We start from the raw sequence: 22382 nt of genomic DNA on the forward strand, positions 1-22382 counted from the left end.
GAAATGTTCAACCTTAAGGGAGAAGGCACATATTGAACTCTGCAATGATGTCAGTAACATTTTTTTAGTAATGAGTCAATTGTAAGAACTGGCAGTCCTTAGCATATTCGCAGATTTGCAGCAAACACTTTTTACAAGGTAAGATTAACATTCAAATACCTCAGAAGTAAATAACATGATATCAGATTTGGCATATGGAGAAGGTACGCATTCAATCATTAGTAACTATGGAGAGCCCACCATCTTGTAGCCCACCAGGTACACAAAATAAAACTAGTAAGCACCTTTTGTATGCTTTTAGGTCTCCACCGTTGTAAGGAGAAATGCTGTTTATGACAAACTGCTACTTATTCAATATAAGCCTGCTCTACTGATGCTGGAGGCGCTGGATGGATTAGAGCACATGGAGACTGAAGTCAAATTGTATGAAATGTTGATAATCCACACACATGTACAGGAAGTGTTGCAAGCAAACATTAGAAAAAAGAGAATAAACTTTTGGAACTAAAGTAATAAAACTTAATCAAACAATCCTTATCATTTAGGCTGTAGGTGTATGTGTTCAGGCCTTGCAGACCCTCTTGGTAACAGACACACAAAGTGATTATGGTGCAGCTATGAAATGTCTCTCCAGGAACAGGTCAGAGGATGAGAGGAAACAGAAGAGTACAAAGGTGTTTGCATAGTGCTGAGCTCGCTCAGTGGTATTCCACGTTATTGTGCTCTTTTCCTGCTCACTACCAACAGGATGAGGTGGACACCCAGAGCCAGTAGCCGGTCGGCAGCCTCTATGCTCCACACAGATCAGGGAATCAGAGAGGCCCCCTCAGCGATCAGCCACAGAAAGGCAGTTTTAACCAGAGCAGCGCTTTAATGAAAGACCTGAACCTTTTCATTTCCTATTGGACTGATAAAACAAAAAGAAAACTGGAATGAAGGATGAAGGAGCAGACTTTGATTTAAAGGAAACATACGTTATTGTCTGCTGACTCACATCACCCTCAATACGGAAACACTGACGGCGCCGGGCATTCTTGGACATTATTACCAATTTACCAGAAATGTTTCTCTCTTTATAATGTCCCCACCCACCCCCAATACAGTAATCCTGGCAAAAGTATGAATGTCAATTGCTCATTATAAAAACCTTGATCATTTCTTGTTTGAACAGCGTGAACAAAGAATGTCCTTTCTTACGCCCCGTCCACTCCCTTCCCTTCGCTTCCATCCCACCACATCCTCCAACGCCGTGGCTTTGGTGCCAACCCCTCTGTGGGGGAGCCACGTCCTTTCTCTATCACAATTTGTTGATAGTGATAAAGCAGCTTTGTGGGCGTATAACAAATTACAGCCTTATTGTGCTTCATCCTGTCCTTATGCGGACGGATTTCATCCATCTCTGAGTCGCTCTGAGAGAAAATCTATAAGGTTCAACTGTAGATTGTTCGACCGATCCATCGCCTAAAATGGAGCAATGGAAATGTAGTTTACCGACATGTTTATGGAAGGTTGTCATGGCAGGCTTCTACATCCTGTGGGGGGTGAAGGAAATCTATTCAAACTCCTGGTTCCAACAAACTTCCTCCTGGAAGCTTTATCGCTTTCCCCCCGCCCCAAGGAAAAAGACTAATATGCTGAATACTTTATGAGTGATTACTGATTTATACAGACTATAAATATGTCTCTTGTACCTACTTCAGTAGCTATTCTAGGAGCATTACCTAAGGATGTTTGTCCATCTGAGTCAGGGTCTCTCCTGGAACTAGGTTTTGTTGCATTTATTGTAACAGATGGTTCTATAATTATACAGGTATCAGAAATACCAGCCATCATATTCTTTCAAAGCCATAATTAGCTGCCTTAGTGTTTACTCAGAGGAAGGGTGAAGAGTTCAGTATATAAACGTCTGACGGTCAATTGTGGAGCAGCATTGAAGACGATGCGTTTCATCAATTTCCATGTCTCAATAGTTTTAAAAGTATCCTGGCAGACTCACAGTCACCGCAAAAATCGGCTGATGACGTGTTCTGATGCAGACCGAAGGTCTAACCAAAGTAACTCCACATAGTAACAGCAACATTGACTGGCAGAACAAATATAGCCCCATTGACAGCAGTGGTTTCTTGTGAAATAGCAGACTGCTAATGTCTGATAGAGTATTGGAGTCCACAGACATGAACACTTTCAGCATGAATTGCTTCGTTTTACTTTTGCTGTTCAACACAGTCAGTGTACATCTGACTAGCTGGTTAGCTTCCATCACACAGGAGAGGTATTTACATTTTCATCCAGCTCTCAGCGATATCACATCCGTATCCATAGGGACCTATCATTTATAATAACTTTGTAAAATGTCTTCACACAAAAAAAACTGTCTTAACCATTTAAGCTGCTGGTTGTCAAAGCAGGAAACAAATGTCCCCCTGATATGGTTGATATCGGATGTCAAATGACAAAAACCGCAAATGTTCAAAATAGGAAAATGACGAGCAAGTCCCTTTGGTCATAGACAACATACTGTTTCTACCCTAACAGTTAGAGACAGAAAATACAAAATTTAGAAGATTTTTTTTTTACTGAAAAATGGCTGCTGGGGTCATTTAGGCATCAAGGCAAGCTGCACCCAAATAAATCAATTTATCCTGTGTGTGTGGGGATTAGAGTGGAATGCAACTCAGACTTGTTTACAGCCAGTTTCCAACAGAGGTCATCCTTGGACAAAGAAAATCAGTTGCTGGTCATTTCAGTCTTTTGCCTTTTTGTACCCGATTTTTTTGAAGCTGTTTTGTACAGAGGAGGAATATTTGTCACTCACTTTGACAACCGATAAGCATAGTACCTATTATGTTTTACTCATAGTCTCAATGTAAAGAAATCTGGTTTTATGACTCCAACAAATGACATCTAGATTTGCAACAATGGCATCCATAGACGGGTTCAAATATCAAAATCCTCATCTCTCACATTTTCCCTACCAATACCCAACACCTCCAGAAATCTTTATGACGTCCAGACACTGTTGGGAAAATGTTCTGTGGACTGGAAAAACAAAATTAAAACATTTCAGATGGCTCATGTCCTGTTTCGTTGAGCGTAAAACTTCCAAAACATTTCGAACATGATACCGACAAGCCAACATGGTGGCGGGACTGAGATGAGATGAAGCTGCTTTGCTGGGGCAGGAACCTGGACAACATGACACAAATAGACACGCCTCTGAACAAAAATACATTCTGGTATTCATCAAACTACAAAATATGAAGTTTGCTGTTAGGGTAAAATATTTTTTAAATTGAGATACATTTGATCTGTCGTATCAAATATTCAATAAAAGGTTAAATTATAAACATGTAAACTGAAAACATGTTTCATTTAGTGAGTAGACATACAAAGCTATTTAGTTATTTTTCATACTCTACATGAATAATCGGGAACTTTCAGAAACATGGGGCTTTGAGTTTTCATTCACGTCATCTCCTTCTAATCAGATCCAAACTCAGTCTTCTTCAGCCTCAAGATGCTCAGAGACACTGACCTGATTCAGCCTCTGAGGTCTGGATCGTGTTTTCCTTTTAATATGAATTAGAGTGGGATATTTCCCAAATTCCGAAGAACTAATACTCTGGTATTTCTGGTTGATTCCCCTCCCATGAGACTTCAGCTTTTGATCTCAGTGCCGGTCGCAACTGGAGGGCGGTTCTGGTAAAAGCAGACAAGGGGTTATGGAGAATCTAATTATTTGTCATGTCATTAAATATTCGTGTGCGTACATCTGGTGGTGAGAAAATGTGTAGCCTTATGAGTTTGTGATGCGTGTGTTTGTGTGTGGTGGTTGTGATGGGCAACTTTTCTTTCGAGATACGGACAGGGTGGGGGTTGAGCAATCTGACCACACTCCACTCTCTCTCTCTGGAACGGGACTTCCTTCCTGACTTGGACCAGCGCAAGAACAAACACCGCAAGGAATGTATAAATGGGACTCTTGTTTCAGCTTCGGATCATCGATTGCAGCCGTTCGATACAACCGGGGGTCCTAATTAAAAGTCGCCCTCACTCCGCAGGCATGAATCTCGCGACTCCGGCTCTGATTTTCTGTGCGCTGTTCCTGCAGGAAGCTGCCGCCTCTCAGCGCGCCAGCTGCTCCGGGGCTCTCTGCTGCTTCCAGCACTCCGCGGACTTTGAAACTGCGGAGAAAGCCTGCGAAGAGTCGAACGGACAGTTGATCCCATTCGGCTCTGACGAGCAGATGAACGTGTTGAGTCGTCTGGTGAGAACGTTCACGGGGAGGTTCTGGTTGCGCGGTGGTACAAACTGCACCGCCATCTCCATGGAGAGCGGGTCCGGAGTCTCGTTTGGGCCCGAGCCGTGCCGAAACACCCTGGACGGCTTCTTGTGTCTGTATGAATCCTCTTTGGTTTGCGGAGCCGTTCTGAGCAGCGGAGGCACGTCGGTTACGTACAGAACACTCACGGGCTTTGACGTGTTGGAGTCTGAGACGTTTCCACCGGGGACTGTGGCCCTGGTGGGACGGTCCGGGGCTCAGTACCCGGACTCCAAGCACCTGTGCATGTCCTCATGGTTACAGTCTCCGTGGTCCTGCGAGGTCTTCCAGGGTGGCTGCGATCACGGCTGCAACAAAACCTCCAACACCTGTACGTGTCCAGTCGCGCGTTCTCTCCATCACAACAACTTCTCCTGCACGGAGCCCACGGCTACCAGACCACAGGTTCAAGCCAAGCGCTGCCCCGAGGGCTACAAGCTGGCGGCGGACGGCAGACGCTGTGAGGACGTGGATGAGTGCGCTGAGACGTTGGATCTCTGCACAGGTGAGGGCGAGCAGTGCGTCAACCTGGACGGGAGGTACGAGTGCAGGTGCGCGGACGACTTTGTGGAGGAGGACGGCGCCTGCGTCAACGCGTCGATCTGCATATTATGCGAGCACATGAAGTGCGAGAAGGTCAGCGGGGTGTACCAATGCGCGTGCAAGGAGGGGTACCGGGTGTCCCTCAAAAACCCCACCGAGTGCGAGCAGGACTGCAGCCAGAGAGAGTGTCCTGCGATCTGCAACAACAATCTGGCGCTGGAGAAGAAGGACATGCAACAGTGCTACTGCCCCCAGGGCTTCATCCTGGACCTCTGGGAGGGCTCCGCCACCTGCTATGACATCGACGAGTGCGAATCCCAGGCGCTCTGTGATCACGAGTGTGAGAACCTGCCCGGTGGGTTCAGGTGTGTGTGCAGGAAAGGCTACCGGCTGCAGGGGACTGAAAAGTGTGTCCGTCTGCAGAACGGAGGAGAGGAGGAGAACGCATCGGGGTCGCCTCCTGATCTTGCCAGCACGCCGGTCAGCCTCCAACCGGCTCCCCTGCCGTCTTACATCAAGACAGGCAGCGTCCTGGGCATCACCGTGTTCCTGGTGCTGGGCGCGGCGCTGCTGGCGTGCGTGGTGAAACAGGTGTTTAGACGCTGCGCATCTCTGAACCTGAACTCCATAAAACACCCGGACATCGATATTTTCTACCTGCAGCAGGTCACAACGGAGACCTACAAGAGATTATCGTTCGATAAGCAGTTTAAAAACGACTCGTAAAGAGTCCGAGAGGCGGGCTCACCTGGAGGAGGATGCACCGATCAGATGTCCATACCGATGTGACGTCCAACGGTCGATATCGATAGTTTCGATTTTTCTCTCAGAATATAAAACCCAACTGTGCCTTCAGGTACAATGATAAAGGTAGCTGTATTCAACAAAATAGGAAGGAACTACAAAACTCAAAGGCATAAAGACGGATTTTTATTTTAAAAATGTCAAAGACTACATCATGTGTTTATGGACCAAAATTATTTTTTCCCTTTTTTAAAAAAAAAATCTGTTAAGCATTTAATGTTAAAAATTACAGCCTATTATTAATTAGAGAAAATCGGTGTGTTTTGATCGGGCTGATCAGTGCATCCAAGTTTGTCCTTGGAGACAGAAAATATCCTGGCCACGTTATATTTGAAAAATTAAAGTCATACTATTAGGAAGTGAGAAGTGAAAACAGCTTTAAGATTTCTGTACTTGTCTTTAAAAAAACAGAATTAACACAAATTCTGTTCCATTAAAAAATATTCAGTTAGATCAGTTTCCAGCTCTAGTCAGGTACTATACAGTTGGCGCAAGCTGCAGTTTCCAACATTTCCTAACTATGCAACATTCTATGCACGTATTTGCTGCATTTCTGAAATTTATTCTGTTTTAATTGTCTGACGAAGTTACATTTAATGTAAAGCTAAAAACAGATCGACACTGGATGTGACTGAAAAAGAAAAAGAAATGAGCTGCTTGATTTGTGGACCTTTGACAAACACTGCAGATTTCATCATTGGGAGAGAACCGCAGCGTGTAAATAGAGCGGACTGATGACTCGTGAGTCATAAATATAAAGTGGTATTTATGTTAACATTTAAATGAAAGCTGGATGTCAGGTTTTTAATAACCTGAATTGTGTAAAAAAAAAGAAAAAAAGAAAAAAAAAAGACTGTGACAAACGAACTGAAATGAGTGTCACTGACGAGTAAACCACTTAGCGTTAGCATGGTCTGTACACTGCTACTATTAACCTTACTGTACCAGGCTGATTCTCACCGGTCAGCTTCATGTGAATGTAAAACTGTGCTGCTATTACATGTAGCAGCTGCTACATGCTATTACATGTAGCAGCATGTTACAGCTGCAAACATCTGTATAAAATCAAACGAATATTTGGACGACAGCAAACAATTCCCCAGTAATTCTTATGATTTTATTTATTTATTTTTTTACATTAATTACTCATTTCTACTTCCATAGAAAAAGTCTCATTACGTTCAGCACCATGGAGCCAGACTGTTTCCTGTTTGAAGGTCTTCATTAAGCTTATTTTCCTACTTGTTCTTACATGATTTATTGAACTTAACATTTTCAGTATGAGTATTTTTACCACTAAATTGTTTGTCAATAAATAAATAAAAAGGGAATAAAGATGCAAAGTTCACAGAAGTGTATATGTGTCTCTTCAAAATGATAAAAGATGGGAAAAAACTGCAGCAGATGAAAGTGTTTTTACAAAACAGGGAAATGAAACCAACAAAGATCTGACACAGATGATCGTTGTTGGTCATTTTCTCTTCTTTTTTATTCATAGTTTAATGAAAAAAACTAAAGAAAATGTTTTATTTTTGTATTCAAAAAAACTATTTTTTGTTTTAAGACAGAATGATTCAAGTCCGCATTACAGGACTGTAAAAAAGATAGTTCTCAATTTGATTAGGGGAAAAATTGACTCAAATTAGGTTAAATCGCTAATTTAACTAGTTGACAAATTATTCGACCAGCATACTTTCAACAATTCAGTTTTATTTTAAAATAAACATATAAAAGAAATAAAGTGACTCTAAGTTTTTAACACTACATATTCAACAGATCGTATTTATTTCTCATCATGAAATACTGCGATTCAAACACAAATTAACGGATTACTTGGAGTATGGCAAGCAGTTTTGGAAATTTTCAATAACCTCCGTATCGCCCCTCCGTTCTGGTCACAACTAAACTCCACTACTTTCACTTTTGCTCAAACCAATTCAATAAAAAGAAACTTTTCTCAGCAACTCGTTTCACAAACTGCTGGCACTTTAGCCTAGCTGCTAAAAGTCCAAATAGCAAAAGTTCTGCAGTAAGTGTCTCAACAAGTTTGTTTTTTTTGTTAACAATACCAAACAACTGACGTACTTGTTAAGTAGTAACCCTTAAATGTGTGCACTAGTTCACTGTGAGCTGCAAATTCAACTAGTTGACAAATTAAAGCATTTAGGATTTTACCAGTTAGACAAACTAATTAGCCTCTCAGATCAAATAGTGTTTTGAATGGTCCTAGTTAACTAGAGTTAACAGGTGCAGATATTTAATGGTCACTTGGAAATTTTTGGTAAGGTTTAAGGTGAGTTCTTACTCACCTTACTGTGAGTAAGAAGGCCATAATGCTGACAGTTCTCCAGAATATCAAATATTTACACAAACTGCTTGCCATACTGGATAGTCACAATGGCCGTGGCTGAGTTGGGAGGGGCTACGAGGACATATAAGGGTCTTTCGGGGGAAAAAACAGTTATGCGTAAGCCCGTACAAGCCGTGCGTAACTGTGGATGTGAAGTGGAAGGGCAGCGAGCTGTCCGACAGTTCGTTACTCAGAGCCCCTTCCTTCCTCCGCCGGGCCCTAATATGGAGCTTGGGGCTTATAAATACCACCTAAATAGTTATTCAAACAATCAAGTCAAAGGATTACCGGATCGCGCAAGAACTTAAACGGGGCACAGCTGAGATCCAAACATGAACGTCGCAGCGGGGTTGTTTGTGCCGATGCTTGTTTTCCTCCTGGGAAAAGCTGCGGGAGCAGAGCGGACCAGCGGCTACTGCATCGTGAATGCTTGCTTCACCCTGTTCCGGGACCCCAGCACTTTCAGCTCTGCGCAGCAGCTCTGCAGAGACCAGAACAGTCACCTGATGACGGTGCGGACCTCTGTGTCCAGCGACGTGCTCACCGTCCTGCTGGGAAACCTGACCGGGAGCTTCTGGATCGGCTTGCACCGCCTGAGCGGCTGTCCGGACCCGTCAGAGGCGCTCCGAGGCTTCCAGTGGGTAACCAAGGACACCGAGAGCGACTTCGTCAACTGGGAGCCGGACTCCGACGACAGCTGCGCCGCCGCCCGCTGCGTGTCCGTGAACGGAGATGAGAACTTTAAATGGAGGCAGACCCCGTGCGACCAGCTCGTAGCGGGCTTCCTCTGCGAGAACAGCTTCGTCGACCCCTGCACTAACCTGCCGCACGCAGCGGAGCAGTCTGTGCGCTACTGGACTCCCTACGGGTTCGAGGTGGAGGATGTTCAGTCCTCCACTCTGCCGAGTGGAAGCATCGCCACCCTTTTCCCGTCCAAGACCAAATACATCTGCGGCACCTCCAAGAAGTGGCTGCGGGCTCCTTGGAACTGCGAGATAAACGAAGGCGGGTGTGAACACAAATGCGCCGTGGACCCCAGTAACACCCCCATCTGCTACTGCCCGCAGGGCAAGACCGTGAGCACGGCCAACAGAATCTCGTGCCAGGCGGAGGGCACGGACGACCCCTGTGCGGCGTTGCACTGCCAGCAGACCTGCTACGAGGCCGGAGGCCGGCATCAGTGCGGCTGCGACCACGGTCTGCAGCTGGCCGCGGACGGCAGGACCTGCGTGGACTTCGACGAGTGCGCGGACGAGCGCCAGTGTCCCGAGGAGAACTTCAAGTGCGTGAATACGCCACGCGGCTACACGTGCGTCTGCGAGAGCGGTTACAGGTTGGTAGGCGGCGCGTGCGTTGACACGGACGAGTGCACGCTCGCGCCGTGCGAGCACGAGTGCACCAACTCTCCTGGAAGTTACGTGTGCTCGTGCTTTAAGGGGTACAGGGTGGACGAGAAGGATCCGCATAAATGCAGGCTGCACTGCGGGAAGCAGGTGTGCCCCGCGGAGTGCGACCCCAACCACAACTTCCAGTGCTTCTGCCCGGACGGCTACTTGTTAGAGGAAAGGGGGAGCTCCAGCTTCTGCATAGACATAAACGAGTGCGACTCTAATTACTGCGACCAGGAGTGCCGAAACACGTACGGCGGGTACGTGTGCTCCTGCAAGCCCGGTTTCAAGTTAGTGGGTGAAGACCAGTGCAGAGAAGTCGACGACGAGGAAAGCTCCACTCTTAGCATCCCCACATCGCCCACACACCCCGACCCGACCCGGCGACCCTCCGCGGTGACGGCCGGGGGTCTGGTGGGGATCATAGTGAGCACGGTGTTCATCATCGTGTTGGCCGTTTTCGCGGCTCACGTGCTGCTCCAGCGCAGAGGGAAGAAGGAGGAGAGCGCCGCAGGTGCGCTGAAAGAAGCCGAGGAGGACATGCACGGCCTGCAGAGGCTGAGCGACAGCCGCAGGGACAAGGTGGTGTAGGAGAGAGACGCTTTTAAACGAAAGGCGTAAATGAATGTACGAGCCGAGCCTTCAGAAGCACAGACTCAAAAAAAATAAAAATAAAAATAAAAATCTCACTTTTGAGGAAGAAGTCTGGCAGGATGCAGCTCAGCCAGATGAGTAAATGAAGCAGCAAACGGTTTACAAAAAAAAAATAATAATCAGTTCGTGTTTATATTTACTGCCCAACTCACATACAGCCTCCGACATGTAATGAAGTGACAAAAATAACTGTTTACAGTTTTTACTTTGGTAATAAAATGTAATATGAACAAGTAAATGATCGTAATGACTTTTTGATTGATTTTTTAAATGACTCTTTCAGTTAACTTGTCTCCAGTGGTAGATTGGGTGCGCCATCTGGTGGAAATAAATTAATTTGCAACGGAACTGTTCCTCGGCCCATATTTGCTCAGATACAGTGGAAATGGTGCCTCTCATTCAAAATTAAATCAATAAATACTCTATGAAATGAAAACAAGTATTTTAATATACAAATATATTTTAGTGAGTAGCTTATTTTGTCGATCACAGATGTTTATTTATTGTTCATTATCATTGTAATTATTGAAAGTAACCACATAATTGCACAGTTCTAAATGAATAGACCATCACATGGATCATATTGTGTTAGAATGGAGGTAACCTTCATTGTCTCAGTTTGAAGGGAATTCAGGTGTCACCATAGCAACTTAAGGTAAGTGGGAATATCTTATAATTATATATATATATATATATATATATATATATATATATATATATATATATATATATATAAATAACAGTAAAGCTTTTACAACATGAGTAAAGGTGACGGGGAAGAGAAAATACAAAGATTGTTTTCAGTGAGAAGAGCTCATCAGTCCTGATTCCAGATAAAGGTTCCAACTTTTACAACAACTCAAACTTTGAACATCTCCAGAAGATGAAGCATGTCTCGTTTTCTGCATCTCTTTTTATTTGAGGTAAAAACAGATGCAGAGTAACAGGAATCACGGCGTATGGCAAGCTATTTTGTGTAATTATGCAATGTTTCAGCAATCAGCGGCAACCATAAACATGACTGAACGAAATTGACAATTTACAAAACACGTCACAGCAACAATGTTTTCATCAACACCTGCATTTAATAACCAAAACAAAGGAAAAATAAAGAACTTATCTGCTACTGTTTTCAGTAGGTTAAACTTATAATAGCCTTATTATTACACAATATTATTATTATTATTATTATTATTATTATTATTATTAACAATATGCACTAGAACAAGACGAACAGAAATAAGCTAAAAAAAATCTTTAAAAAAAACAATAATCATATTGTTAAACAATGAACTTGCCTTGAAACCTAATTTTGTATTTAAATCTTGATTCAGATAACAATTAGCAGACGGTTTGAAGAACTGTTAGCATAACTGAACCGGTTTGAAGAACCGTCTGCTTGTATTATGTTGCGTATTTGTTTATAAACCCATTCAATAAACTAAAATATGACCAAAAAGTTAATTTATTTCAGTATCTCCATCAGAGTCAAAAACTTTCTATAAGTTAATTTCGCACAGACTGAAGCGTCTGAAGCTTTAGTTCTGGTTTTCTGCATACAGCTAATAAAGAAAAAACAAACAACATTTAAGATTAGAATATTACATCAAACCTGTATTTTTCTTCACCCCAACAACAAAAAAAAAAAATTAAATAATGTATTATTATATAGGATAGTCTTCAGTCACTGAATTTTGCACAGACATCTAATACTAGAGAAACTGTAACTTTGCGCAAACAATCCGTGATGGGGGAAGTTATTATTAGTTTTCCTGCTGCTGCCCCCTGATATGTTAACCCGTTGTGTGCTATCTGTCATAACGGAACGGCGGCCTGCCTGCCTGCGGATTCATCCTGGTTCTGCTGCCGGGTGTGTCGGAGTGCCTGCCTGTGGAGGAGGCTTCGGGGGCAGAAAGGAAGTGGATACTATCAGCCAACATGGAGCCACAGAGAAAAGGGAAAGCTCCAGGACGGGAACACGGCCACCTGTAAGAAAGAGGAAGGTGAAGCCTCTTTGGCCATAAAGGAAATTGCGAGTTATGTGCGTTTTGAAAGAACAGCGGAAAATCAGTCTTTCTAAACACACACATACACACACTGAGAGAATCTATGGAGCAACTAGTATGCTTGGAAGAAGCGTTTAAGCGAATTTTCCACCAGTGAGGGATTCCTTTCACCGTCTCGTTCAGCAGCAGAGGAAAGACATTCCCAATGTGTCCCACTCCAAGTCTGAGCGGAGGCTTTTGCACGTGACGATGTCACTTCACGACCTCGTTAAAGCCTTTAAAGTAAGTGGATTCTGTTGATCACTCACTGATTCAGACAGGCCCGAATTACGCAATAAACGTAAATCTGCTGTGAAGCTAAACCTGAGCTGAACCTGCGGCCCACTATGTAGGTAGAGAGGGTGGGGTGGTGGGTGAAGCTGCTCATCAGAAATAAAAGCAAAAATGTCGATATTTTTAGATGTAGTTAAAAAATAAAGAGATGAGCATAAATTAATTTAGTTTTAAGCGGGGGAAAAAGCAGTCAGTTGCCATATTCTGATGTGCTAAACCCGTGACGTCACGCAGGGTCCATTGATTTAAATGTAAAGCTTATATTGTGTTAAAGAGCATTACAAATTTGTCCTGTTTATATGTTCTTGTTTATCTGTTCAGGAGTGAAAAAGGGGAGAAACGCCTTACAGGCATAAAGAAGAAACAGCGCCTCCTACCGTCACAGGTACAGGTGGCAGTTTAAGAACAGGAATTACGCAGTGCATTTTTGTTTTTTCTTACGTTGTTTTTCTTATTTAAACATTTAAAACAACAACAAAAAAATCAAACAAAATTGAAATTTCCCTCCTCCGTCACTGACAACAAGACAGAATGCAACAACTGTTTGCATATTCGGTGCAAATCTGATCTGGATTTTCTCATCAGAGGATTTAAAAAAAAAGTTATTTAATTTCCCTCTAAAAATGTAACATCCAAATTTGAGCCGTTTAATTTTGTAGCAAAAAAGGGAGACTTCATTCTTGTTTCCTATTTAATTGTTATCTTCGCGCTGTACTGTCAGCGTTTTCACGCAAACTAATTAAGGTAAAGGGGAAAGTCAGGGTGTATCGGGAAACTGCGCCCCCTGGCGTCACACTACAGGACGGTCGAGTGATTGCTGCCGCTGGAATGATAAACATATGCTCTTTTTTATGTAGAAAGCAGCTTATGTAGAAATTTGTATTTGGTTTGATTTTCTGTTTATATTTTAAATAACTGTTTGTTTGTTTTTAAAAAAAAATCATAAACAAAGAAATTCTGTTTTGTCTACTGAACTCCATATTGTCACATAAAATGAAATATTATATTAAGAGTAAACAACCGAAGTGGAAAAGCAGTCTAGGACATTTGGACTCAGAGTTGCTAATCTGAAACATCAACCATTTTTCCGACAAAGCTCTAATAATCTGTACAGCAGGACACATTTCCACTTTCATATCCGCTCAGGGCAAACAAATCAAGGATTGCACAACTCTGTGGGCAGTGTAGTAATAACACGAGCTGTTTGGGTGAACCAAAGTAAACACTGGGACTGTTTGTCCTCCATAGGTCCAAGACAGTATGTGGCTGCTGGTTCTTCAGCTGATCTGCGCTGGCTTCTATCTACAGGTTGGTGTCTAACATTGACCTTAGACCTTAGCTCACACATTTTCTAGAGATTTAACATACTGAGTGTACAGTTATATTAATACTTTTAACTTTACTCATAAACGTCCCCACTGAGGGGCAAAAACAGTTACTTTCTATTCTATTTGAAGCAATGTCAATGGTGAAAGGTTGGGGTAATACACAGATAAATGCCAATTATCAGCTGTGGTAGGATTATTAATATGTGATGGACATTGATATTGGTCCAATATTCTCCAATAGGTGAATCCATATTTATATCTATATATATATACATTTATTTCAATTGCAACAAAGTATCATTTGATTGAGCAAAGGGCAGCTGTGTTAATGTACATATAATACACACACACACACACACACACACACACACACAAACATGAAAGCATAATGAAAAATTTATATTTTTTTACAGTAATGTTATTGGTAATATGTTCACATATTGTGTTCATTTTCTTTTTTTTTTGAAATATGTCGTGTTCCTTTTATCATAATCACAGAAGAAACAAAGAGATCCTGTTTGACAAGGTGCCAGGAAGCTGGTTATCAGAATCACTGTAATTATAAACATCAGTTCTGGTCATTTTACCATATAAATACAGAAATGTACACATTTACACAATAAAAATTGGTATTTATATGGTAAAACTGCCAGAACTTTACTATAAATTTCAGTGATTTTACTAAAAAATTGCCAGAATTTATAGTAAAATTTGTAAAGTTTTGTAAAGTAAAGTGTTTTGCATTGCGGCAAAGTCAAAAATTTCACACATAATATACCTTGTTGTGTAATTATACAGAGATTTATTTTTGTTTTAGCTCTTTTAAGGTCTTCTTCTATTTTGTTAAAAATATAAAAGGCGAACAACCCTAATCCATCTTCAAATTTATGAGCAGTCTGAAAAACTTGAATGTACTTAGTCCTGAACTCTTAATGAATCCATCTTTTCTCCCTGCAGCCAGCAACATGTCACCCATCATGCCAGTTGTGGGGACAAAAAGCATACTGCACCGCCCGGAACCTCATCTGGGTCCCTGTTCTGCCTCCCAACCTCACCCACTTATATTTGGATATAAACTTAATCCATGAGATCAACAGGACTTCTCTCAGAGACTTAAAGGAACTTCAGGAATTAGACCTGGGAAGCCAGAAAGTAGTCCTCACCATCAGGAACGACTCTTTCCTCAGGCAGAGAAAGTTGACCACACTGGTTCTCGGCGACAATGTCGGCCTTAAGCTGGAGCCACGGGCGTTCGCCGGGCTGGTCAGGTTAAGAGATCTCTGGCTGGATTACTGCTCTTTGACCGACTACATACTGGCAGAAAACTACCTGAAGCCACTTCTGTCACTGGAAAGGCTCAACCTCTACGGGAACAACATAGTGAGACTCAATCCGGGTCAGTTCTTTTGGAATCTCACAAAGTTCTCAAAGTTAATTCTTGATCTGAATCAGCTTGAGAAAATATGTGAGAAAGACTTAGTTGGCTTCCAGGGGAAATATTTTCACCTCCTGAGCTTGAGGTCGAACAGCTTCTTCAGATCTGACGTTGACTGGAAGGACTGTGGAAACCCTTTCAAAGAGATGGCCTTCAACATCCTTGATATCTCAGGAAGTGGAATGAATTTGGAGACATTAAAATTGTTTTTCAGAGCAATCAGGGGGACTCCAATTGCTCATCTTAAATGTTCTGGAAGTCTTGGAAAAGACTTTTCCTATAACAACAGGCCTGATCCAGACAAAGACACTTTTCAAGACCTCGAGGAGAGTTCAGTTGTTAATTTAGACCTATCAGGGAACAGGATTTTTGCTTTAAAGACTGGAGTCTTTAGGGCTCTGAAAGATGTGGGGATGATTGATATCTCCCGGAATAAGATAAACGTTATAGAGACAAACGCCTTCATTGGTCTGGAGAGGAATCTACTACAACTCAACCTGTCATCCAATCTGTTAGGAGAGATCCGCTCCGACACCTTCAGCAATCTGACAGAGCTTCTCATCTTGGACTTGTCTAACAACCACATTGGTGTTCTTGGAGACAAGGCCTTCAGTGGTCTTTCCCAGTTACATCATTTATATCTAACAGGAAACGCTCTGCGACAGCTGGCATCTCCTGCCCCGCTACCGAATTTAGAGTTCCTCCTCCTAAAAGACAATAAGTTGAATTCCATCAGAAGCATTATTAGCTTGTGGAACAGCAGTAAATATTTAGATATTTCAGAAAACAGATTAACAAACCTGGAGGGCCTTTATGTCGTTTTAACTCATTTCAAGCGTCTGCTGTACTTTTTTTACGGGGGCAACACCATTTTGTGGTGCACTATAAATCCAGGGGTTTCCATGCCTCCTAATAATAGCTTGGTTGTGTTGGATCTTCATGACAGTTCCCTCCAGATTTCTTGGGCACAGGGGCATTGCCTGGACATATTTGATAATTTGCAGAATCTGATTGGTTTAAATATCAGCTTCAATTCCCTGATGACCCTTCCTCATGGGGTTTTCAGGGGTCTCACCTCGATTAGAAATATCGACCTTTCGTTCAATGCCCTGACCTATCTGGAGGCCAGTGTTTTCCCAGCCAGCCTAAAATCGCTCAGCCTCTCAAACAATTTCCTGGTCTCTCCTGATCCAATGACTTTCCACTCGCTCAGCGCCCTCGACCTTTCTGGAAATCGGTTCCACTGTGATTGCGGTCTGGAGGACTTCCTGAAGTGGCTGAACATGACCAATGTGACCTTCCTGAGCCCGGCTCAGGAATACAGATGTGAGTTCCCAGCTTCTTTCCATAATCTTCCCCTATTGGAGTTTCCTACCATCATGGAGTCATGTGAAGATGAGGAAAAAGACGTTCAGGCTTTTCAGCTGGCTCTTTTCATCTCCTCTGCCATTCTCGTCTTCAGCCTCGTACTCAGCAGGATTATTTACGCCCGCTTACAAGGGCAAATATTCATCATCTACAAAAAGGTAGTTAACAGGGTTCTTGAGGGCCCCAAACCGCCTGCCCAAGAGAACAACTGGCAATACGATGCCTTCCTGTGCTTCAGCAACAGCGACTACAGGTGGGTGGAGGCCGCCTTGTTGAAGAAGCTAGACAACCAGTTTGCAGAAGAGAACCTGTTCCACTGTTGCTTCGAAGCGAGAGACTTTCTACCTGGGGAGGATCATCTGTCAAACATCAGGGATGCCATTTGGGGAAGCAGGAAGACCTTGTGCATCGTCTCCAAGGAGTTCCTCAAAGGTGTGGCCTTATGTACACTGAGATTTGGAGGGAAAATGGCTACAATTGTTTTCTGATTTCACCCTGAACTCTGTCAATCTGTCTTTAGCACCTATGAGAAGAAAACAAATATCTAACAGCTTTTTCAGCGTCACTCCCAAATGAGGTGTAAAGTTGTAACTTCTGAGATAATCTACAAGTAGCTGTATTTACAAAGATCCTTCTCTGAAGTTCTATGTTCATTCTCACTTTAGGGAGATGGTAATAGGGGGTTCTCATTCCCTCATTCTAATGCCAAATTAGCACTTTCCTAGCCTCAATATACAGAAATCCATCCGGGTGGCATATCTTAAAGTAAAAAGAACTAAGAATAATTTCCAATTCCAAGAAGACGCATCCAAAAAATCCTTCATTAATTTCTTGGTGAGCTTTATTTGATTTCAGAAAGTATGAAACCAAGAGATTTCTTGATTTGTCCCTTCAAGTAACAAAACCCCCTACAGCTGTGTCATCTTTCTAACAGGAGCATTTTAGCTACCACAGTTCAGATGTTGTTTCACTGCTGTCTTTATCTCTGTTCATACGAATTACTACATTTCTGCCTCCCTACAGATGGCTGGTGTTTGGAGGCGTTCACTTTAGCCCAGGGCCGCATGTTAGAGGAGCTGACCAATGTCCTGGTTATGCTGGTGGTAGGGAAGGTGCGTATAATCCTATGCTGCTGACACTGGGTTAATACAAACTACTGGTACACAACATACCTGTGACTCTCCATATATTAGAATATTGTTAAAAGGTGATTTGTGGCTGTTACTTAATTTATTATTTCAAGAGTCTGTTAATATTGATGATTCTGGCTTGCAGCTAAACACAAAATTATTTTCCTCAAAAAAATTACATTATTTTACACAGCCAATGCAAAATATTTCAGACAGAATTTAAGCATGAATTACTGCATCAATGCAGCATGAAGCCAATCATATTGTGGTCCTGCTGAGGAGTAATTGAAGCCCGGGTTGCTTTGGTAGCTCCCTCTTGTTAATATTCCATAGATTCTCCATGAAAATGGTCTCAAACCTCATTCTTTGAGAGCCAGAGTCTGGCAACTTTCAGATGCGTCCCTCGTCACAGTTGAAACCCATGAATCAGCAGTGTATGATAGCTTTGAAACTTTTGTTTCAAAAGCTATCATATTTAGCTTAAGCCTTTTGGCAGCAAAATTAACAAACGCTTGAAATAAATCGCCCTGTGAAATGACTATGTACTAAATAAGTTTTACTTAATTTAATATGTACACCCTTGTTCTAAGTTATTCCATTTTACACCTGTGTTTCCTGTTGTGAAATGTATGCGTGGAAATGTCGCCATCTATCTTAACCATCTGCTCATTACAAACCCAAAGGTTGCTCACTACCAGCTGATGAAGTGCAATGCAGTCAGAGCTTTTGTCCAGAGGAGAGAGTACCTCACCTGGCCCGAGGACCCTCAGGACCTGGAGTGGTTCTATGAGCGGCTTGTCTCGCTGATCCTCAGAGACACCAAGGTGAAGAAGTTTGCTGAGGACAAGCCTGAGAGTGTGAAGCCAGATTGCCAACCTCCTGCTAAAGAGAAGATTCCACTTGAGAACATCAGAGTTAACAACTTAGCAGGGAATCCATTAATGTGAAGGTAAGGTCTTTATATTTAAGAAGACCTCAGTCTTTGTTAAACTTAAACAGCCTTAAATGAAATACCCATACCTTCAAACAAGTCTTTAAACCTGACTTTAGTTTTGTTTGCCTTTCTTTCTACAGGAATACCTTTATGAGCCAACAAAGTCAGACTCTACTCACTCTGCACAAGTTATAGTCACCAGTCCATAATCGGGAACATTGAGTGTGATACTGTGAACAGTGTGGTGCAGGTTTCTTGTTGTGTACAGCGCACACTAGTTTTTATTCAGAACGTTCAAATCAGAATTTGACCTGCGGAGAGAAGATGCATGTGTTCAGTGTTTAACTTGGTGGTGGGTATACATCTGTTGTCTGTAGTGCTGATGAGTTCAATACCAGTGATCAGTAGCAATGTGATAAATGTTGGAAGATGTAGTTCTCCCAATTTTTTGTTTTTCAATATACCAGTGGGATATAAATACTACTGATTTTGGGGGAAATTTTGGTAAAGAACTGGAGTTTGATTTTCTGTGTTGTGTGATGGAGCTTTCATCAGAATCAAATGTTCTGTGAATAAATGATAATTCAGTTTGATTTAACAGAATGTTTAAATTTTTCTTTTTTGTTTTTAGAAAACACTGAAAAATGAATGAATGAATGAATGAAAAAATAAGGGGCAGTGATTACAAGCTACTTAGATGTTGCATTCAGGCTGCAGTAAAAAAATGAATGGAAATGGATTTTAAATAACAGCTGGTAAAATAAAGTCACATAATAAACATTTCATCTGTTTCAAAGGCTTTTAGTGAAAACAAGTTTTAGCAAAGCTTCAATATTTATAGAACAGGCCTTTCTTTTAGAGGACGTGCTAAACCAGCTTTGGTCACCCCATACGAAATTCACTGCAAGTCTTAAAATCCTAGAATTACTAATGCAATTAACAAATTATTTTAAAGTTCCTGTGCTGCAGGTCTCTATATAATCATTGGTACTGTCCTGTGGCCTACAGAACCAGACGCTAAAATCTGAATGGTCGGTTGGACTACAAAGTCCCCTTTAGACCAACTATATTGACGACAATAGATATAACCCCACCCATTGATTGTGATCAAAAATCTGGATAGATGAAACAAAATCTGGGTTGCAGCAGGATTCAACTTATAGCGTATGCTTTTGTATAAAAAAATAATTTATGCATATATTAAATAATTTACATATTTGTTTCTAATTGTAAGTACTTCAAATGCTACTAAGTAAAAATGGTTCGTTTTTATAGATTCGGGCACATTTGGACCTCCTTACAGTCTTTGGTAATTCTGAGCTTATGACAGAAACTGTGCAAACTAGATTTTTGTGATTTCATTTTGATCAACTTACATATTCTTCATAGTAATCTTGACGTAACGCAAACTGCCACTATGAAACCAGAAGTAGTGAAAGCTGAAAAAAAGCAGAGGACAAATGTGTAATTTGTCCTCTGTGTTTTAGCCACTAGATGGCGGTAGCTGCATCTTCACTCGTTTCTCGTGGGATTTCAGTGAATCCTAGCATTTTGTTTGGTTTTAGAGCTTTCTGATCAAGATATTTAACCTGCTTCATGTAATAATGACCCTGTTAAATTCTTACTATAATCCCAGAGCCACAAACCGTCTCAGTGCTCCGCTCAGTTGGACCGGGGTGAAGCTGAAGGGGTCAGCCAGTTTCCTTCCATTCCACATCCATCTGAAAACAGGAAGCTACTGGGCAGTGGGAAGCTTCCGGCCCTTTGGCCCCGGCCGCCTGTATCCTCTCAGCTTTTATGAGCCAGCTGCTCAGAACATTAATAGGGTGAGTCTGCAGACTTGGACTACTTATACACTGAGGACAGTCCATTAATGTGAACACATTCGAACCCAGACATCTGCCCAGCCTGCTGATACAGCACAATAGTTTCTGGTCATTTAAAGATAAGAATACTTGCATTTATTAAGAGGCAGTAAAAAATAACTGTAAAAATGTTGCATCTGTTGCGAGACCAGAAAATTAAATCTGAACCACAAAGTTTGTTTCTCAGTCAGCTGAAGCTACAAGAACCAACAGATTTTTTGACTGCTGTTCCAGGGGGTTGTGAAGGCCAGCATTGTGTCCCAGTCAGGAAATGTTTCCCAAAATTTATATTCAGGACCAATGGAAGCACAGCTACTGTTGCTCTTCTCTACTCTACTTTAGACTGATTAATGTGTTGATTAAGATGTGGCATCCTAAATATCTTCCTGATTCAAACCACCTCCTTGGTTTGAGCTGCAAGTCCTAGAATTTCCAGATTGTCCGTATGTCTGGGAGGCATTATTAGTGCTAAAAGGACACATAGAAGAGATCTTGAGACATCTTAAGAGAACTTCTATTAGAGAGCAGATAAAAACATGAATGTGGATTCTGCAGCAGAATCCACATTCTGCTGCAGATATTTATGCACCTTTATACACTATGAAAGCCTCAGTTTCAAAGGCTTTTGACAGATCAAATGTCATTAGAGAATACAGATGTCAATCATCTATATTTCATGCTCTATTTAAATGTACAACTTTCACTGTAAGTCTCCATAATTGACATGGTTGATGATAAGCTTCTCTGTCAGCCCAAAACGGGGGTAGGGAGTCGATCTAAAACGATCCGTACAACGCCAATTAATTACTACATCGCTCAAGTGTCCTGAAAATTAAACGCTGTTCTGATCATAAATCTGGAGCAGCACAGCAGCTCCACCAGCACGTAATTTGAAAATTGGAAGCAAATGTTTACCCTGTAAACAAGCTCTCGAGCTCGGCGGCCTCCTCACAGCTATTTCAGGCCTGTGGGTCCTAGTCAGACCAGATCCACATGCCGGAGAGAGAGATCCTCCCTCACGGGGTAACGTCATGAACCCCCCTCCATGGCCACAACTAATATTTGACCTCCGTTTAGGCAAATATAATTACAGGGAATCTAGAGAAGTGGACTCATCTTCACAGGGGCAATTGAGCTCCTGAGGAGAAAGAAGACCAGCAATGGTGGGGGCGCAGTGGATTAGAGACTGAGCTGTCTGAGCCCAAATTAGATGTTTCCTTCAAGAGGCATCAAGCAATCCCAGTGTGGGTGTTAACTTATGTAATGTGTTTTCTAGGACCTGTTTGTATGTGTAAGTTTGTTTTGGGGTTGAGGGAGTGATGGCGGATCAGAGTGAAACGGTAGCAAAAACACAGTGCTATTTTTCCTTCCTTTCCTTCACAGAGTGACTGTTGAACAGGAAGGACTTCAGGCTTGAGGAGCATTTCTACAACCACACCCAGTTTTTAAATACTGATATAAAACAATACCAATTACAAAAGTAGCAAGTCCAAAATGGAAACCGAAACATCTCTATCTCCAGCTCATTATCAGAGTTAGCAAGGTGTTCTTAGGCCAGTCCCTCCAGCTAGTTCTTTGTCTACCCTGGGGTCTCTTCCCAATGTAGCTTGGTAAACCAGCCACTCGTTCTACACTTTGCTTCGTAAAGAGAGTCTGGGCTCTTGGGTATTGATAAACGATTGCTTCCTGGAGGCGGGGACTCCATTGAAGTCCTGAATTTTACCCAATCGCAAACGTTTGGCCATGATGTACATAATGCACCAATATGACGCTAAGAATGTTACTGGAAATTGCCTGCACTGTAAACAAGCATCCCTCAATGTGAAGAGATAAGTGCTGAGCTGAACGAGGTGGCTGTCAATGTTAATTCAATATCTGAAAGCATAGCCCAGAGGTGTCAAACTCCAGTCCTCAAGGGCCTCT

General features: G+C 42.2%; 3 protein-coding genes across 5 annotated transcripts; all 3 read left to right on the plus strand.

Annotated features, from left to right (window-relative positions):
* The first annotated feature begins 2596 nt into the window (after window positions 1-2596).
* Window positions 2597-6701, plus strand: LOC106944990 (thrombomodulin-like). Its single transcript, XM_015028356.1, has one exon. The coding sequence runs from the start codon at window positions 3974-3976 to the stop codon at window positions 5588-5590; it is 1617 nt and encodes a 538-aa protein (XP_014883842.1). The 5' UTR covers window positions 2597-3973; the 3' UTR covers window positions 5591-6701.
* Window positions 6702-7452: 751 nt separating this feature from the next.
* On the plus strand, window positions 7453-10310 carry LOC106944989 (thrombomodulin-like). Its single transcript, XM_015028354.1, has one exon. The coding sequence runs from the start codon at window positions 8351-8353 to the stop codon at window positions 9995-9997; it is 1647 nt and encodes a 548-aa protein (XP_014883840.1). The 5' UTR covers window positions 7453-8350; the 3' UTR covers window positions 9998-10310.
* A 1433-nt stretch (window positions 10311-11743) lies between these two features.
* Window positions 11744-19304, plus strand: LOC106944991 (toll-like receptor 5). Of its 3 annotated transcripts, XM_015028358.1 has the most exons (7): window positions 11746-12348; window positions 12721-12784; window positions 13648-13707; window positions 14685-16962; window positions 17554-17642; window positions 18344-18609; window positions 18735-19304. In XM_015028358.1, exons 3-6 carry the CDS (start codon window positions 13660-13662, stop codon window positions 18605-18607), a joined length of 2679 nt encoding a protein of 892 aa, XP_014883844.1. In that variant the 5' UTR covers window positions 11746-12348; window positions 12721-12784; window positions 13648-13659; the 3' UTR covers window positions 18608-18609; window positions 18735-19304. The 3 variants fall into 3 exon arrangements, with proteins under 3 accessions (XP_014883845.1, XP_014883844.1, XP_014883843.1); XM_015028359.1 differs by having other exon boundaries at window positions 11744-12348; window positions 14685-15123; window positions 18344-19304; XM_015028357.1 differs by having other exon boundaries at window positions 18344-19304.
* Window positions 19305-22382: the final 3078 nt, after the last annotated feature.

The sequence above is a fragment of the Poecilia latipinna genome, unplaced genomic scaffold (genome assembly GCF_001443285.1).
Source record: "Poecilia latipinna isolate Pla-1442-1.1 unplaced genomic scaffold, P_latipinna-1.0 Scaffold122, whole genome shotgun sequence".
NCBI classification, from domain to species: Eukaryota; Metazoa; Chordata; class Actinopteri; order Cyprinodontiformes; family Poeciliidae; genus Poecilia; species Poecilia latipinna.

Bases quoted from the DNA above. Each gene is read 5' to 3' on its own strand.
- LOC106944991 (XM_015028357.1), top strand. From the start codon at position 13,660: ATGTGGCTGCTGGTTCTTCAGCTGATCTGCGCTGGCTTCTATCTACAG. The intron at 16,963-17,553 runs GTGTGGCCTTAT...GCCTCCCTACAG, and splicing joins CTCCAAGGAGTTCCTCAAAG to ATGGCTGGTGTTTGGAGGCG. The intron at 17,643-18,343 runs GTGCGTATAATC...ACAAACCCAAAG, and splicing joins TTATGCTGGTGGTAGGGAAG to GTTGCTCACTACCAGCTGAT.
- LOC106944989 (XM_015028354.1), top strand. From the start codon at position 8,351: ATGAACGTCGCAGCGGGGTTGTTTGTGCCGATGCTTGTTTTCCTCCTG.
- LOC106944990 (XM_015028356.1), top strand. From the start codon at position 3,974: ATGGGACTCTTGTTTCAGCTTCGGATCATCGATTGCAGCCGTTCGATA.